At 48.1% G+C, this 17,208-nt stretch overlaps 1 protein-coding gene across 3 annotated transcripts in view; it reads left to right on the top strand.

The window, feature by feature from the left end:
• Positions 1-17,208, top strand: part of TBXAS1 (thromboxane A synthase 1) — a 156,259-nt gene that overhangs the window by 101,892 nt on the left and 37,159 nt on the right. For all 3 annotated transcript variants that reach the window (XM_047096857.1, XM_047096859.1, XM_047096858.1), the window contains 2 exons: positions 1,358-1,488; positions 5,188-5,499. In XM_047096857.1, coding sequence (XP_046952813.1) covers positions 1,358-1,488; positions 5,188-5,499 — 443 coding nt within the window. The remainder of the gene's footprint in view (positions 1-1,357; positions 1,489-5,187; positions 5,500-17,208) is intronic.

A 17,208-nucleotide genomic window follows, 5' to 3' on the forward strand; every position in this document is an offset into this window, starting at 1 on the left:
GGACATATTTCTCCCCTCCAGCAAAATCCCCTTTGGAAGACTTCTCTGCTTGAAGCCCAAAGCACAGTAAACTAGAAATCATACACGAAGGGTGACTAGCAGGTTACCTAATGCTGTGGAGACTGGTCGATTTATTTTATTTTTATTTTAGAAGTGAGTTTTTACCCTCTGGCCAATTCCAGCATCTTCTTGCTTTTATGGAAGTATTGAAGTGTGGCTATTGTTGTTATTGATTATTGCCCTAACTTCTAACCTTTCTGCCGGGCTGCTAAAATGTATTCATTCCTTGGTCAGTTTCACTCCCATTTCTGAGTCCATTTCTGTGGAAGTCCAAGTCGCTTCCATCAGACCCGCAATGAAATTATAGGAGGAGTTGCTGAGGGGTCAAAGCAGTCCCTTTGCCCCTTGCCCCCTCGGCCCCCTGGGAACTACTCCGCTGACTCAGCTCCACTTGCCATTGACCATGGACATACCGGGGGTGGGGGGGATGGCCCCACTGTCCCAGCCCTGCTACTACTCCTCTCTGAACCCACCTCCCTGCTATCCCACATTGGTTCAGACTCTGGCTCTTGAAAATGGGCAGAGTGCTCTGAGATCTGCTGGGGTCCAGAACTACCCTCTCCATCCTGGCTCCCGCACCGTGCCTGTACGCAGTGAGCCCACTGTCGATGCTGGGAAGCTGAACTGACCTGACCCACACTGCAGCGGCTCAGCCCCTCAGCCTAAGCCACCCTCTCGGAGGGGATAAGTGTCCCCAGGTGGCTCTGTCCCAAGGCCATGGCAGCAAAGGCACAGGCTTCCTGCCTGGCACAGCAGGGGAGATACCCAAGGGGCCAGCATTCTTGCCACCAGCTGCCCCTGGGCAGCAGCTCTTAGAGACCATTCAGGTGGAGCTCTGGGGACAATTATGCAAATAACCAGAAAGTTAAGAAAGTAGGGGGAAAATGCAAATGACCGGAAAGTTAAGAAAGTAGATCAGCTTCCACCACTGGCTAAGATTTAAAACACGGCCTATAATCTGTCCTTTCTTGATGAAATACAAAGACCTTGAACCCTCAGATCTAGGACCTGGAAAATGAATTTCTAAGTATGAGACTGAATTCTTGCGAGCCAGATGGAAGTGGGGATTCAACTGTGCAGACATTTACCGAGTGCTTACAATGTGCAAGGAACGTGAGGAGTCGGGAAGTGAAATGAGGTCCAAACCCTGCCGCGAAGAGTGCAGATCCAGAGGGGAGCCCCGGCTTCCAATGACTAAGTCAAGGCCAGGGTTTGCTTCCCTGGCAACAGGCATCTAATAGCCCTGGGGTTATTGCCGCCCCGTTTTCAGTGCCGCTTTTGTTTTTTTTCTTTCAAGTATCATTTCCATCCATAATGGTCCCACTGGCCCGGATTTTGCCCAATAAGAACCGAGATGAACTGAATGGCTTTTTTAACAAACTCATTAGGAATGTGATTGCCTCGCGGGACCAGCAAGCAGCAGAAGAGGTAACGTATCTTACTAGGGCCTGTCGTTGAAATGGAATGGGGCCTAATTTGGGACAGTTCTGTTTCTTCTGTCTCTTCCCTACCCACCCCACACACCACACTATGCTGGCCTTCAGTGGCCTACCACTTAGAGCCTTCCAGGGCACTGGAAGGAAAGGAGAAGGGGTGAGGAGGGGGCGAACAAGAAAGAGAAAGGGAAGGGGGAAGGATGGTGGAGAGAAACCCAGATCAAATTGTCCATGCTCTGCCATGGGTACCCCCCAAAACTCATGGCCTCTCTATTTCAAGCACAGGCAATAGCAGCCCCAAAGAATTTTCTAGGTAAATTTTCACATGTACTTTTCATCGGCATATTCTGTATACTGAAAACCGGCAAGATGGAGTTGTAGAGTGAACAGCACTACCAGTAGAGGGGAGTTTAGGCAGCTCTCAATTAATCCCACCTTGACTTTCAGCATGGAGGATGTTGCTGCAAAATCTGGGGCTGAGGGCCCTCTCACGCTTCAGCTGAGACCCAGAGACTTCTTTCCTCCTTAGACTTGCACCATGCTTGGTGCATAGTAGGAATCCAGTAAATATTTGTTGTTTGAACTTGGCTGAGAATAGAAATTGGACTTTTCAGTGTTTGGAAAATAACGTCACTGTTGGATGCATTCATGCATGTATAACACTATTCTTTAAGGGCCTCGTTGCATTCAAGAACATCGCTTCGAGAGGGAAAAAAAACCAGGGCTAACATGTCTTCTCTGGAATTGACTTGTGCAAGCTTTAAAAGAGTTGCTCAAAGATGGGTTCACAGGGCTTAACGAGGGAGGACGTGAGGTCCCTTGCTGCGCCATTGGCCCAGAAAGAGATGGGGGGTTAATTAATGCCTGGATGCACCAGTGGCCTCATCTGCCTGGCTTCCCCCTCTGGAGCCTGTGAGGCAAAGGAGTCTGGTTCAGGGGGCAGGGGACGGTGTATAGAAGCTCACAGCCCCTTGGCCTGCACCATGGTGAACTCCACTTGACGCCCTTGGAGGTGTGGGAAGAATCAGCTCGCTGATATCACTGGCCCAGCTCCGCCTAAAAGGACAGAATATTCTCATCAGGTTCCTGAGTCTCCAGAATGAGGATGAAGCCCGGGGAAGGAGGGGTGAGGAAAGCCGCATTTTCAAACCTCAGTATCGCTCTGAAGGGCTTCCTGATGACAGTTTTGTCACACACCCCACCCCTCCCCCAGCCCAAAACCCACAGGCTGTGGAATCGGGCTGAAAATTCTAAAACTGTTGCACCGAATGGCTTACTAAGAGGTGAGGGGTTTATTAAAGATCCAATTACTGGGATTGCCTCCAGCTCTTCCTTTTATAAACTCGAGAGCTATTTGTTTCAAACAATGAGCTGATCTGAGAAAAACCTCCCAACCACAAATCCAGGACTGCCCGTGTCAAGACAGAGCTATATGGTTACTAAGAAAACTTGCTTTAAACCCATCTAAACTCTGCAGACATTCCATCAAGCAGATGTGTGTTTGCGCAGTGGAAAATGCAGCACAGATGTTAAAAGGTAAATATTTTTCTAAGCTCTAGCCCGATGGGTGGATTAGACACCTACATCTATCAGGGTGCGTATTTTCCTTGGATATAACCATAAAGCAGCACTGTTTCAGTCCTAAATGGGCACTGTTCAAATAGCCTCTGTGATGCAGTGCAAATAAAAGAAACCCATCTACACTAATGCTCTTCTCCAGCGCACGGGCCCTGGAGAGCAGCCCTTTCCTCCGGCCTCTGTAGCTGGAGGTGAAGACAGATTTCTCCCGAGCTCCGATGGCCTTCTAGCAGCCTGCCTGAGCAGGGGAGGAGAGCAAAGGATGCCAGCTGCACTTCTACCAAAGCCAAAGGTGCTCTCCCGCCCATGTCGTCCCCACTGCCCTCCAGCAAAGCCACAGGTGAGCCTCAGGGAGGACTGCACAGCACCCTGAGGAGTTTCGCACTCACCAGCCGATAGGCCTGCGCGTTCTCCTCCAGGAGCCAAGGTAGCAGAAGGTACTCACCTCCCACATGAGCCATCATGCCCCGCCCTGCCCCGACTCTGCCCGGCCAGGCTGGCAGTGGAGCCACGACAGCCACCCAGATGTTGGCAGAGCATCAGGAAGGAATCTGGGGGAAGCCAGCTCTCGAGGATGCCGCCTGGAAATGAGACCGAGCAGGCCGGGGTGGAAAGAGGCAGCCAAGTGTGGCTGACCTGAGCAGGTTGGCAGGACACGGAGGCCTTGGCTCCTGAGACTCAAGGTTCTTGATGCCCACAGGCTTAGCTGTGACCCTGCTGGAATCTCAGCAGATGTCTTGCAAGGTCACAAAAGCTGGGCACCAGTAGAGCCGCAAAGGCCTCATGACCCAAACTGTCTGCTCCAAATAGCATCACTTGTAAGCCAATCCAACACAGCCTTTTTCAAAATGCATTCCCTGCACAGCCTTGTTATTTGTGGGATCATTTATCGCACACCTAACGTGCTCAGCGCAACAACGCGGCGTGGGCTGGGGGGAGGGGGTGGGACACAGGGTCCTGCCCTGGACACGCTTACACTCTCTTGGAGGAGAAAAAGCAACAACAGGTGAGATAACAGCAATCTTAAAAGATGGAATTAAGTGCTGATGTGTGGGACACAGATTATTAATGCAATACAAATTCAGAAGTCAATGAATTGAGAAAACGCTGCACCGAGCAAAGTACTTTGAAATTATAATATGTTTCTGCTGGTGGTTCTGATACTCTCCTTTTGCTGTTTGAGTCCCATAAACTTCAGAAAAGAGTAACATATTGGTTGTCACCCATCACATTAAAGAGCTTTTCAAAGAAGGGGTATGCCAGGGATACACTTTGTCAAAGTGAAAGCAATATGCAAAAGCTTCTATGGTTACAATTAGTGGCAGTAAAAATATAAAGAATATGCAAATTGCTGATAAGGGAGGTAGGGGGAAATGGTAAGAAAGCTCTAAGCACTTAAATGGGTTAAGGGATCACTGGGGACAAAGGGAGTGGGGGAAGCCTTTGAAGACAAGCTTCCCCAAGGCTAGTTCCCTCCCACCCCCCAGTTCTGCCAACTTCCTACTGTGTGAGGAAAATGTATGGCCACCCATCCATTAGCCCTGAATGGTGCCTAAGTGCACAAGGGAACGTGTACTTTCGTTTGAATCTATATGATGTTTTCATTGTTTTATTGTTGGAAAACCAACCAACCAACCGACAGTACAAACATGCATAACGTAAAAACTCAACCCCCCCCCCCCCCCACGCTGGTTTCCCCGCCTCCTCCAAGTTCACTGTGAACTGCTGGGTATAGATGCTGCTGAACGTTTTCTATGCGTGAACAAATGCGCGTAATTATATATATTGTACATGTACTGTTTTTACAGAAATGAGGTTCCACTGTGCAGGCTGTTCTGCAACTTGCTGTTTTTTCCTTACCAAAATGGCTTAACACCCTTCCCAATCAGTCCAGATGAACGGCCTCATCCTTTTTCAACGGCAGCATCACAGTCTGCTGTTTGCTGAGAACCAATGCCATGTAAGGGACACTGGGGGTTCCAGGTTCTCGCCATCTCAGATAACCCCACAACGAGGGTACTGGTTCCCATCAAGCTCAGGTGTGTGTCTTCTTCTGTGCCTCCGTCACATGACTCTAAGACCAAAACGGGCATTTTCTCCTTTTGTCCCTTAGAGGCGGAAAGATTTCCTCCAACTGATCCTGGACGCCCGACATTCCTCCACCTCCGTGGGCGTGGAGAGCTTTGACATGGTCAGACAAGTCTTCTCCACCGACTGCACAGCGGGTCCCTCCCACCTGCACCAGCCCAGACGCCTGTCCAAGCCTCTGACTGTGGATGAGGTCGTGGGCCAGGCCTTCATCTTCCTCATTGCTGGCTACGAGATCATCACCAACACGCTCTCTTTTGCCACCTACCTCCTGGCCACCAACCCTGACTGCCAAGAGAAGCTTCTGACAGAGGTGGACAACTTTAATGAGAAATTCGTGAGTACAGTTGTCCTTGTGAAATCCACAGGAAACGTGATTTTGTGTTCGTAGAAGTGAAACTTACTTTTGATAACTTCCTTGCGAAAATCACATGCTAAGTGTATGTGATGAAATAGGGCCCACCTTCTCTGCCTCTCTGGGTTAGCAAGTAAAATGAAGTGTTCAGAACAACAGAAAAATAAAAAGAAGGGGAAGGGAGGGGAGGGGGAGAGGGAGCGGGAGGGAGAGGGGGAGGGAAAGGGAGAGGGAGAGGGAGAGGGAGAGGGAGAGGGAGAGGGAAGGGAGAGGAGAGGAGAGGAGAGGAGAGGAGAGGAGAGGAGAGGAGAGGAGAGGAGAGGGGAGGGGAGGGGAGGGGAGGGGAGGGGAGGGGAGGAAAGGAGTATTGTACACGTATCTTCACTGTCTAGGGCTGTCCATGAAACCAGGCCTGGCTCAGGGAGGCTGCAAAGTCTTAGCAACAGGTGAGGGTCAAAAGGCAGGGGCAGGAAGGAGGTGTGGTTTCCCCCTGCTATGACTGTGGAGTCAGCTCTGGGAGGCAAGTGTGAGGCAGGAAAGGGGACCAAGCTGGAAAGTGGGAGCGGGCATAAGGATGGGCCAACCCAAAGCAGGAATGAAACCGGGGTGAGCACCAAGCAGGAGGGCCATAAATGGAATGAGGTGAAATGGGGATGGTCAGCGCAAAGTCCAGATTCTGGATATTCCTTCTAGATGAGGCTCCTCTTTGGTGAATCTGAAACAAACTTTCAAGAGTGCCGAGCTAGGCTACTTTATCGCCGCATTTTTTTCTGGATGCTTTTGTGTGTATTGCTTTGACTTACAAGTTGTTAAAATCATTTTTTAAATCTGTGCTTTTAAAAGGAAGACCAGGGGCACCTGGGTCGCTCAGTCGGTTACGCATCCAACTCTTGATTTTGGCACAGGTCATGATCTCACAGTTCATGGGTCTGAGCCCCACATCAGTGGGGAGCCTACTTGGGATTCTCACTCTCCTTCTCTCTCTGCCCCTCCCCTCACTCTAAATAAATAAATAAATAAATAGATAGATAGATAGATAGATAGATTGAAGACCACCATAATAGACTTCTATTACATGCTGATATAATTATTACATTCACAATTTGGGGAGGTAGCCTGTTCTGTTATTAGAATCATCAGAAGCTTTTTAAAATATATATACTGAGCTGGAAATTGCTTCCCAGTAAATTCCACTTCTTTAACCCACCAGGGAAATAGAGGCAAGGTTAGCCTTTCTTCACCAATGCAGTTCTCCAATATTTTGATATTTCAAATATTTGAAAACTTCATTAACTGTGTTACTAATTGCCTCAACTTTTTGGCTCATCATGAGCTTATGGTCAACGTAAAGTTCCACATTCTTATGACATCTGCCAAGCCAGGTCTCCCCAGTCCACTGCTTACACAATTGATTTTTTTGAGCCTAGACGCAAGAGTTTATATTTATCCTTATTATTGCTCAACTCAGTCAAAATAATTTTGAATCTTGATTCTGCCATCTGTCATATTAGCAATTCTTCCAGCTCTGTGTCATCTGAGACTTGCTAAGCCTGCCTCCTATTCCATCCAAGTCATTGATTAAAATGTTGAACAGGACAGGGCTTCCCTCCAGGTTGAAATTGATCCATTAATCAATATTCTTTGGGCACGGAGTCTCAACAAGCCATGCATCCAAATAACCCTACCACCTATTCCTACCACCCATCCTATTCTGTTTCATGGGTACTTGTGGTATTTTTCTGTCTGTCTTTCTGTCTGTCCTTCTGTTTGTTTGAGAAGGGACCCAAGATGTCTGGGGTATGTTACAGAAAGAGAAATAAGAGGAGCTGAAGGGCATACAGGTTAGGATGCATTTAGCGGCACATAACAAAACCCCAACCCAAACTGATTTAAGCACAAAAAAAACAAACAAACAAACAAAAAAAAAAACTGGTGGGGAGGAGGGACTTAATAGTACAGATCACTGAGCAGCCTAGGAATAGATGTGGCTTCAGGCAAGTCTTTCTGGGCCTCAAATATGTGCTCAGGTCCCAGTTTCTCCCCAGTTCTTGGTTGTGCCTACTTCATACTGGCCCCATTCTCATTGTGCTTTCTTCTCAAAGCCCAGGCAGCCTGCCAAGAATGTATAGGACTACAGGCTTCCCTGCTCATTACCAAGGGCAAAAAGAATCTGTGGCCCCAAATTCTCAATAACAATCAGGTGAACTCTGGCCAGGATGCTTAGGTCACTGCCCATTCTTGAACCAACTATCATGGCCATGGGAATGGGGGCATGGAAGGGCTTCAGCCAGTCAATCCCACCCCTAGAGTCAGTCACACCCATGTCATATGACAGAGAACTCGGGAGACACCTGCCAGAGGAAGTTCTGGTTGCTATCCCAGGAAGGCAGCAAAGGCAATAGTGAGAATTTGCCCCTTGGTCTCAAACAAACCAGAACACAGGTCAAACTAAAGACTTTTAAGCATCTAGAGAGTGGTCAACAGTGTGCGAGATAGGGCAGTGTATTGAAGAGGGAGCAGTAGCTCTAAGAGGTAGAAGTCATGATCCTTACCTTCATGGAATTTAATCACCAACTGAAAAAAAAAATGGGAAAAAAATACCTCCCTTCCAAATGAAACCCTCCAGGCCAACAGAAGGCATCAAGTAATCAAGCCTAGAATGTGTGGTCCAGCCTCCTTCCAATCCCCCCAGCCCAAGATGGGGCTTCTTTCCCCCAGAGAACCACCTTCCATGGGGCTGTGCAGAATATTACAAGGCACTGAGACCCTATGGGGAAAAAACCAGATTTTGGTAAGTAAAGTTTTTCAAACTCTCATGTGCATAAAAACTATCTGGGAAGATTGTTTAAAAATGCAGAAGCCAGGGCCCTTTCCTCAAAGATTCTTATTCTGTAAGTCTGGGCCAGGGCCTAGGAGCCTGCGTTTTAGATAAACATACCAGGCGATTTTGATACAGGTGGTCCCTGGTTCCACTTTAAGAAGTCAGCCCTAGACTCTCAGGGTCCAAACCCCTCTTCTAAGAAGAAACAGGGTCCAATGCTCTGCCCCAGCAATGGAAGCTCCCTGCCCCCACCCGGTCATTTTCTTTCTCTGAGACAAACTGGGACTGTCTCTGAGAAATAGGGATACATGGGAGTTATCGTTTTTAAAAAATTGATTTGGCAGTCGCAGCTGTGTTAATAGTTGTATAAGTGTAACACATGGTACCCACTCAATGAATATTTGTAGGTCCTTCCTTCCTTCCTTCCTTCCTTCCTTCCTTCTTTCCTTCCTTCCTTCCTTCCTTCCTTCCTTCCTTCCTTCCTTCCTTCCTATAGTCAGAGTTCTGTTAACATGGGCCATCTGTCAGGACATGGAAATGCAGATTAGATGTTCACACATTCGATATTCTCCTGAAAATTTGCATGTAATGTAGGACTTGTTATAATTTTCCTGTTGCTTTCCATTCAACAAATATTTCTTGAGTGCCAGTTAATGCCACACTCGGGCCCCAGACCCTACCCCAAGGACCTAGCTCTTCCATGATACCCCTGTAGAACCCCACACATCTCATCCGATGATTTCTCTTGTATCTGTCAATGGGATCGCTGGATTCGAGCTTCAGGGTTTCTTTCCTCTGAGTTATATCCTTTTATAGCAATGTTCTATGAGAGTCCGACAGAAGCTGTGTCCCTCTCCCCAAGAACAAGAGTGTATATGTACACTGTATCAATCCAGGATTTTTTTTCTGTTGATAGTGATAGAAAACTTAATCCATATTAGCTCAGGGAGTTTATTGACCCACATAACAGAAAACTCCAGACAGGAGATTTGTCTCGGGTGTGGCCTGATGCAGGGGCTCAAACTCTGTCACTGGAACCCGGTGTTCTCTCTCTCCCCATCTTTCAGCTCTATTCACTCTAGGCATACCCCATTCTCAGACAGGATCTCCCTTAGTGGTCTCAAGACAGCTGTGGAACCAGTGTGTTGAACAATCTGAACTACGTGAGGTACAAACATGGAAACTTTTTGTGTTTTCTCCAATTATCATTTTTTTACTGTGCTCTGATGATCTCCTTTTCCCTTTCCTTGATGATGGCTCCAATAGATCTCAAAGATTTCTGGTCACTTTTCGGCATGAAAAAGTCCAGACTAGTCTGGTCCAGTTTAAAATTTCAGTCTCTGATCCAATTTAATGTCCTTCCATGTCCTTAGCTCACGCTGACCTGTGGCCTGAGGAAACTGCCCCGGGGACAGCCTGTGGTCTGTTTTTAATCCTTCCTAGCCTTTCCCTGTCCCTCCTGGGCCCCCTTCTCCTCCCAGGGTTGGGACCATCTAACAGAAGTCCCATTCCTACACAACGGAGGCTTCTCTCAGCACCTCCCATGACGCTGGCACAGGGCCCTGCAGGACTTATCCAGAGGGCTCACGGCTTCTGGGCGTTGGGATCTCCTGGGCAGTCAGCCCCCTGGAGCAGGTTACTGGCAAGATGGCTCACTCTGAGCCTCCATGCCTCCTGCAGTGTCCATGTGACCCAGGGGAGACACACACCTTGGCCACACCAACAGTGGCTGCCCCCTCTGCCCTGACATCTCTCTCCAGTTACTTTTCCTCTGCCCAAATAGGCAGGGAGGGCAAATGAGCAATTCTGCTGTATCCACAGGTGAACGAAATGGAGAATGAAATGCCAGACTCAGCCAGCCGCCCCCAAACTCTATGGGTGTTCTATCCTAGACCCCATCCCTTGGCTCGGGCCCCGGCAACACTCCTCTCTAAGCTGATGATTCCTTGTTCCGACGAGTGTTCCTTCAAGTCCTCGAATCCTTCAATAGGCTGATGGGAGGGTAGTGCGGAGCCAGCTCAGGTGCGATGTGAAGCAGCGAGAGTCTCTTTCTTTGAAGTCCCAGCGAAAGGCTCACAGCATCTCACTGGTAGCGACTGGGCCACACGCTCAGCCCTCCACCAATCACAGGGACTGAGGAGATTATGATGCTCTGATTGACTTAGACCTGGGTCACTTGCCTCATCCCTGGAGTTGGTGCCTGGGAGCAGCCTCCCAGGAACCACTGAGACCTCAGATGGGGGAGAGGGAGATCCCCAAACCCCTGTTCCTGGGAGTGGGGGGAGAATAGCTGCTGGGTGACCAGAAAACGGTGTGTCCACCCAAGTACCCAGAATCCATGGTCCCCAGATCAGAAGCTCCCACTTTCAAATTTCTGCAATCACACACACCTTTCCGCTGAACTTTCAAAACCCAGATTTCCTGAGCCGTGGGATGTAAGTCCAACAGCACGTCACGCTGCTTGCAATCTTGGGCTTCTCAACCGTGAGCATGGCCTGCTCTTATGTCCTTCTCATAACAGTGTGGCCACTTCATGCCACATGTCCTGTGATTTCCACAGAGCCAGTCAATGCTTCCTTATTGGTTACAGTGAAGTCCCGGTTGGCGGTTGGCCTCGCTGCCTCCTTTATCAGTCAGGATGTGAAACTGTCAGCAGTGAAAGTCACTAATTCAGCAGAACTCAACTTCTGGCATGCATAAGGACACTTGGAGGTCTTCCCTCACTACTGAAGATGGTCTTGGTACATGTTTTACAATTCACACATTCTGTCCAGTAATAGTCTGTGTCCTGCCACCTGTTTTGACCCAAGTGGCCTTGATGTCTTTCTCATTTCGGTGTACATATTTCTGTTTCCAGTTATAATATGGTTACAACCCACTTTATAATTCCTGCTGCTTTGTTCTAAGGCCATATGTGTTTCCTTCCAAATCATCTGGCTTTCCTCTCAATCCACCACCAAAATTCAGCTTAAAACTTTCCCTCTCAAGTCACCCAATCACTTGCCCCATGTTTCCTTTGCCCCATGTTTCCTTAGTCCTATCGAAGGGGCACTACCTTCACTAAATTCAAGCACTGAGGAGCAGGGAGCGGTTTGTACGTGTACTACTCATAAAATTGAGAAAGCACACCAATTATTTAATAAGACCTTTGTAACGTAGATGCTTCATTGTGTTCTCCAAAATCTAATTTTGAAAAGGATCGGAGGGAAAAAAAAAAAAAAAAACCCAGCCTCTTTCCATATAAATTGCGTTTGCTATAGCTTCAGCACTTTATGTGGAAATTATTGACTTTTGATCTGGCCAAACCATTCTCTCTTCTTCTCTTTGGTGCCGGACTGTGCCAGCCGAAATTTATGACCCATTTTCCTTCTGTTTAATTGTTGTTATAAATCTGGTGTGCAGAACCCAGTTGTAAATTTATCACAAATTGGGCTAGATTGATATACAGCCTCTCTTTAGGATAATTTGAACACAGTTATGCCTTAGAAGGAAGGCCAGATTCTTAAAACTTCTCTTGAAGAGCTGCTTTGTAACCATTATAAATATCTAATTAAAATACAACTTACTCTTTCTTTTTCTCTTAAGGATAAAAGCATTCCATGCTGGGTATTTCAACTGATTAGCTCATGCTGCTAATGTGAGCAAGGTTGAGGATTTGTTCCTTGAAGCAGCCAGAGGATCTCAAAGGGGAAAAAAAAGCATATTTTGTGGCCACACACACACACACGCCATTTTGCTCCCAACTGGCTGTTTCATAAATATACATCCTTTGTCACAAGAGGAAGGTTGGGTGGAAAAAATGTGTGTAGCTTCACACAAATTCGTCCTCACTATGGAAAAAAAAAAAAAAAAAGTCTCCCAGTTTGGATCGTACCCAGGATGAATCTTCAGGGTCGTCCTCACACCGGGAGTAGGGCATAGTTGATTTTAAGATTCAGGGGAAAAACTGGAAATGAGTTTTCCCCCACTGGACAGGTTCCCTCCCCTTTTGCCCAGGTCTGCTCGAGTCCTGCTGTCCAACATTTTAGGAGGAATATGCTCAGGGGTCCTCGTTGACACGCTCACCCGGCCCCATGGGGCTTAGAGGTGCATCTGAGCCCTTTCCTGCAGATCCCATAACAGCACAACAGGACACAAAGCTGAGACGTACAAGGCAAGAGGCAGGAACTCAGAACAACTTACAGCCCTAAAGTCATACCAAAGAATCAAAGATAAGAGCAGGGACACCGGCACGGTGAGATTGGCAGCAACAGACCACTAGACTTCCACGGCGGGGCCTGAGATTCTGCATTTCCAACAAGCGCCCAGGTGGCACCAACGCTTCAGTCCATGGTCGACGCGCTGTGAGCAGCCAGCTTCCAAACCCTCAGGCCTGCCTCTCCCCGAGTTGTGCTCTATGTGGCAAGCACTTATGCCTAATGCCAAAGCACTGATACTCCATGACCATTTACGTCTTGTTCATAAATTATGAATTTTTTTCAAAACGGTCCTGAAAAGAATGATGCCACTCTCACTTTACTGAGAGGGAAAGTGAGGTGAGGGTCACCCAATCTTGGGTATATCTCTAGAGGCGTGCTGCCTATAATCCTGAACTTATCTTGCTTCTCCAGGGTGGGAGGCTAGGGGGAGCTTTTGAGTTGATCTGAAGTCATCTTCAAGGCAGATGAAGATGATCACCAGAGCCTTCTCTCACGATGCACACGTAGACTGGAGGCCTGTCACATCCAACAGGTACCCACCAGGCTGGACCTTTGAGGCAGGGAGCTCCTCCTAGACCAAAAGCTCCCCTGATGAGCCCTTAGTGTACATGGTAGCTTTAAGAGTCCCCAAATGAGAGTCCATGCAGAGATTACTGTGGTCAAAGAGGACTTCTTTGATGCTATTCCCCTGGGGGCCTGGAGCAAGATCTGGACTGTTCTCACTGCAGGTGGAATGTGTCCAACTTGCCCACTCCCTGTCCTTCATTCTAGAAGAGTCTGACCTAGAAAATGAGCCTCTCTCACCCTTTCCTGGCATCCCTATAGCTAATATTAGAGCACAGAAGTCTTGACAGCCTATAAGCGGGGCCTCTCTGGGTGTGTTCTAGAACTCCATCCTGGAAGTCATAATTTGTGGCTACTGCTATGAAAATACCAGTTCCTGGAAAGAAGACGACTCAAGAAAACTCAACTCAAGAGTCCCTGAAGCAGGGTGACCCATCGCCCCGGATCAGGTGGCAGCCCCAGTTTTTCACTGCCCATGTGATTGTTACATACACGCACTGATCTGCATGATCCAGGTCACCGGCCTATTTTTTCCCTTGGGGACACCTGCAGGAAGGCAGGGACCACGTGTGCTGTGAATGAGTGCTGCTCAGGGCCAAGACCTTCCTGTGCCACCACCTGGGGCTCCAAACTCTTCCCCACGGCCTGGAGACGTCCACAGCCCATGCCCACACGCCCACCAAGGAAACTCACCCTCCCTGGCCTTGACCCCCTCCCATGGGTTTCAACAGTGACAGCCACATCCTTAGACCTCACGCCATCCAGGAACTCTGAGAAGCCCTGCTGCCTCTTCCTCTCTTTCCTCTCCTTCTCGTCCTGCTCCTTTTCTGTCTCCTCTCCTCTCTCTCCAAAGTTCACCACACTATTTAGTCTCCTTGCCCTTGTTCTGGCTCTAGTCCCCGAATCAGAGTGACACAGAAGTTTCGTGGTTCCACCTCCTGACCCACTGCCCACGTGGGAGCCCCTGGCACCCCAGAAGCCTGTAGTTTTGTACCAAGATGTCCCGAATGGGGGCAGTGGGGGCAATCAAGCGAGAGGCAGGTTGAAGAGCAGGAAGGACTTACAGATGTTTTTCCTATGCTTCCCAGATCAGCACTTCAGCACTTTGAATTTTTAGCAATTAATGCTCCAAGCTGTCCCCACCTCGCGAGTCCCCGCAGAGAAGTTCTGTCTCAGTAGAGGGAGAGGTGACCCACAAGGAGTGGTTCCTTGGGGAACAGGCCACACCAATCAGCATATATTTGGTGCCTTTCATGTCGCAACTCGGAGTATTTTATATTCAATATCTGAGCCTCTAGAGGGCCAGGCTTTGTGAAGCAAATAAGCTGGTGGGGTCAGTGCACATCAATCCAGAAAAACAAGAATTAAAAGTAAACTGGGGAAAGTGGGCTCCACAGGTGAAGCTCGGGGTTCTGTGGGTCCTCTTGGCACTGAGGTAGATTCTCAACTGAATGGCTTATTTATTTAACTACTGCTCTCATTCCGGGCCCTTAAAACATCACAGGTATGGGTTGTATTCCCAACGATTAGCTTTTGGAATGAATGAAGAAAGAAGGAAAGAAGGAAAGAAGGAAAGAAAGAAAGAAAGAAAGAAAGAAAGGAAGGAAGGAAGGAAGGAAGAAAGGAACCTATGCATTTTTTTTTTAACTCCACTTAACTCCAGTGACCAAAGCTGCTTTCACCCCAGTGGAGCAGGACCTCAGAATGGTCTCAGCTGGCACAAATTTAAAGACTCCCATTCGTTTTTCCATCCATCCATCACTAGCCTTAAATTTCACCACTTAGAGATCCTTCCTCTGTTTCACCACAGTATCCATTATTAAAATGCCACTTACTCCTGGGAGGGGCAATATAATGAAGTCCCCGCTAGGATATGAGCCCTGAGAGAGCAAGGACGCGGCTGCCTGGCACACTGCTACATCCCAGGGCCTCCAGCAGTGCCTGGCACATAGTAGGCTCGTGATGAATAGGTGTTGGATGAATGAGCGAACGAACAAATGTTCGTTTGCCCCTTCTTTTCTAACAGCAGATAAACTGAAAGCAAATTTGAGTTGGGGAGATGTAGGAAGGCGCACAGGAGAAAACAAGGTTACTGCACCCTGGGAGGAGGAGATGGGGGGCAAAGAGACAAGGTCACGGCCAAGGGAGATGCAGGCAGATGAAGGCAGCACCTGGTGGTCTGTAGTCCTATAATTGTGCTGGGACCCAGAACCCGGCGTGCCAAGGAACGGAGGGAACCTGGGCTCTCAGGGTCAGAGGGGATCTTCGGAGCCATCTAAGGCAGCCCCCCACCCAGGACAGATAACATGCCACTGCACTTGAATGCTTCCAGGAGCAAGGAACTTGCTACCTTATCCTTACATTAAGTTGAAATTTGCCTTGGTTAATTGTCCACCCACTTGCCTACTTGTTCTACTTCTCTCAGTTCATGGTATTTGTCTAGTGGAGTCAGCAAGTCGGTAGCTTCCGCCTGGGGAGGCAGGGTGGGGGCTACTTCTATGCTCACTAATCGTCAGCGACTGGGGATCTCAGAGATGGAGAGAGGAAGGGAAATTGAGAAGTCAGTAGAGAACAGGGACCTTCCTAAAATGTTTGCTTGTAGCCCAGACGTTCAATTTACTCTGTTTTCTGGCAAGTCTGTGTTGCCCCAGGACTGTAGGCAGCATTATCTTTTATTTTGGGTGTTTTGTGTGTGTTGCGTTTGTTTTTTGGTTTTGGGTTTTTGTTTTTTTTTTTTTTGTTTTTAGCATTTTGTTTTACAGCTGAATATGGTACGTGTGAAAATAGCAACCACATGAGCTTGTTAGCCCAAGCATATGAATATTCCAGATCAGAAGGGATGTTTGACTCCCCTATGAATTGCAATGTGTAAGGTTTATAAAGTTAAGCACTTAGAATTCTGTCTTTAAAATTTAAATATTTAGATTGGGTCTCTAGGACACAAAAGGCAATGCCTGTTTCTCACTCGCTTAATTTGATTTTTTTTTTTCTTTTTGGTAGCACAAGTTGTTTTTCAAAGCCTCATTCCTTGAACGTTCCCTATAGGAGGAATGTAATTAAACTCCACTGGCCTCCCCCTGCTGGGACCAAACTGGGGCCAGAGCTGTAGCAAGCATAAAGCAGATACCCTGCGAAAAGAATCCTTATTATAAAGATGAGAAGAGAATCAACTTCCCTCTGGTTATGAACAAGAAGCTTTAGAAAGCCACCCAGGCTCTTCCTTGCAATGGGCTTAGACTCCAAGACATTTTAATTAGTAATTTAAGACTGGAAGGCAGAGGATAAACTTCTCACCTCCTTAGCTACAGGCAAGAACAACAACTCGATGAGAAACGGGTTCGAGTGGCTGAGGAGGAGGGAGGGCCGGGGGGAGGGTGTTTCTTGGAGAAGCACAAACTTCTCCATGGAAGTGGTATACCTAGGTATCCTGGCCTTGTCAGTCACGATTTAGGGGTCCCACTCCTTGAAGGCAGTCTTCCCTCTTGTTGGCAACAGGCACCGCCTCTCGCTGGTGCACCTGCTTGGTTGCAGAGTCAAGAAGCTCTCACTGAGGGGAGGGCTCCCAATCACATTCAGACCAAACCTAGACTCTTCTCTGATCAAGGAGGCACTGCCATCCGAGTGAGGGGACCCCGAGACCTGGGTGCTATGGCCCTCGCCCTGCCAACGGCGCACGTGGAGGCCCTGAGCTGCCACTCACTGGCAGTGTGTCATGGAGGACTGGCATAATAATCTCTGTTCCTCAGTCTTCCTGTCTGTAAAGTGGGGCTAGCAACAGTATATAGCTTGTGAGGCTGTCTCAAGAATTAAGTGAGTGAACCTAGGTACGATTCTGGGCACAGTGCCAGTGTATACGCTATTATCCCCCATTCCCCTTTCTGTGCCTCAGTTTCCTTCTCTGTGAAAGGAAGAGGTCGAACTAGACTTCTTCGCTGGAAGAGATGATGATGATGATGATTGAATGTCTATATGCCAGGCCCTAAACTAAGTTCTTTACATATAAAAGTTAACTCGACTCTCACAACTTTACGAAGCAGGAACTATCACCATCCCCATTTAATCGATGGGGGAAGAGAGGCTGTATGAGTCAGAGATATCCAGAGGAGC

The sequence above is a fragment of the Lynx rufus genome, unplaced genomic scaffold (assembly GCF_022079265.1).
Source record: "Lynx rufus isolate CCGP_SWC_20201006 ecotype Redwood Valley unplaced genomic scaffold, mLynRuf1.p SCAF_4, whole genome shotgun sequence".
In the NCBI taxonomy this organism is placed as follows: Eukaryota; Metazoa; Chordata; class Mammalia; order Carnivora; family Felidae; genus Lynx; species Lynx rufus.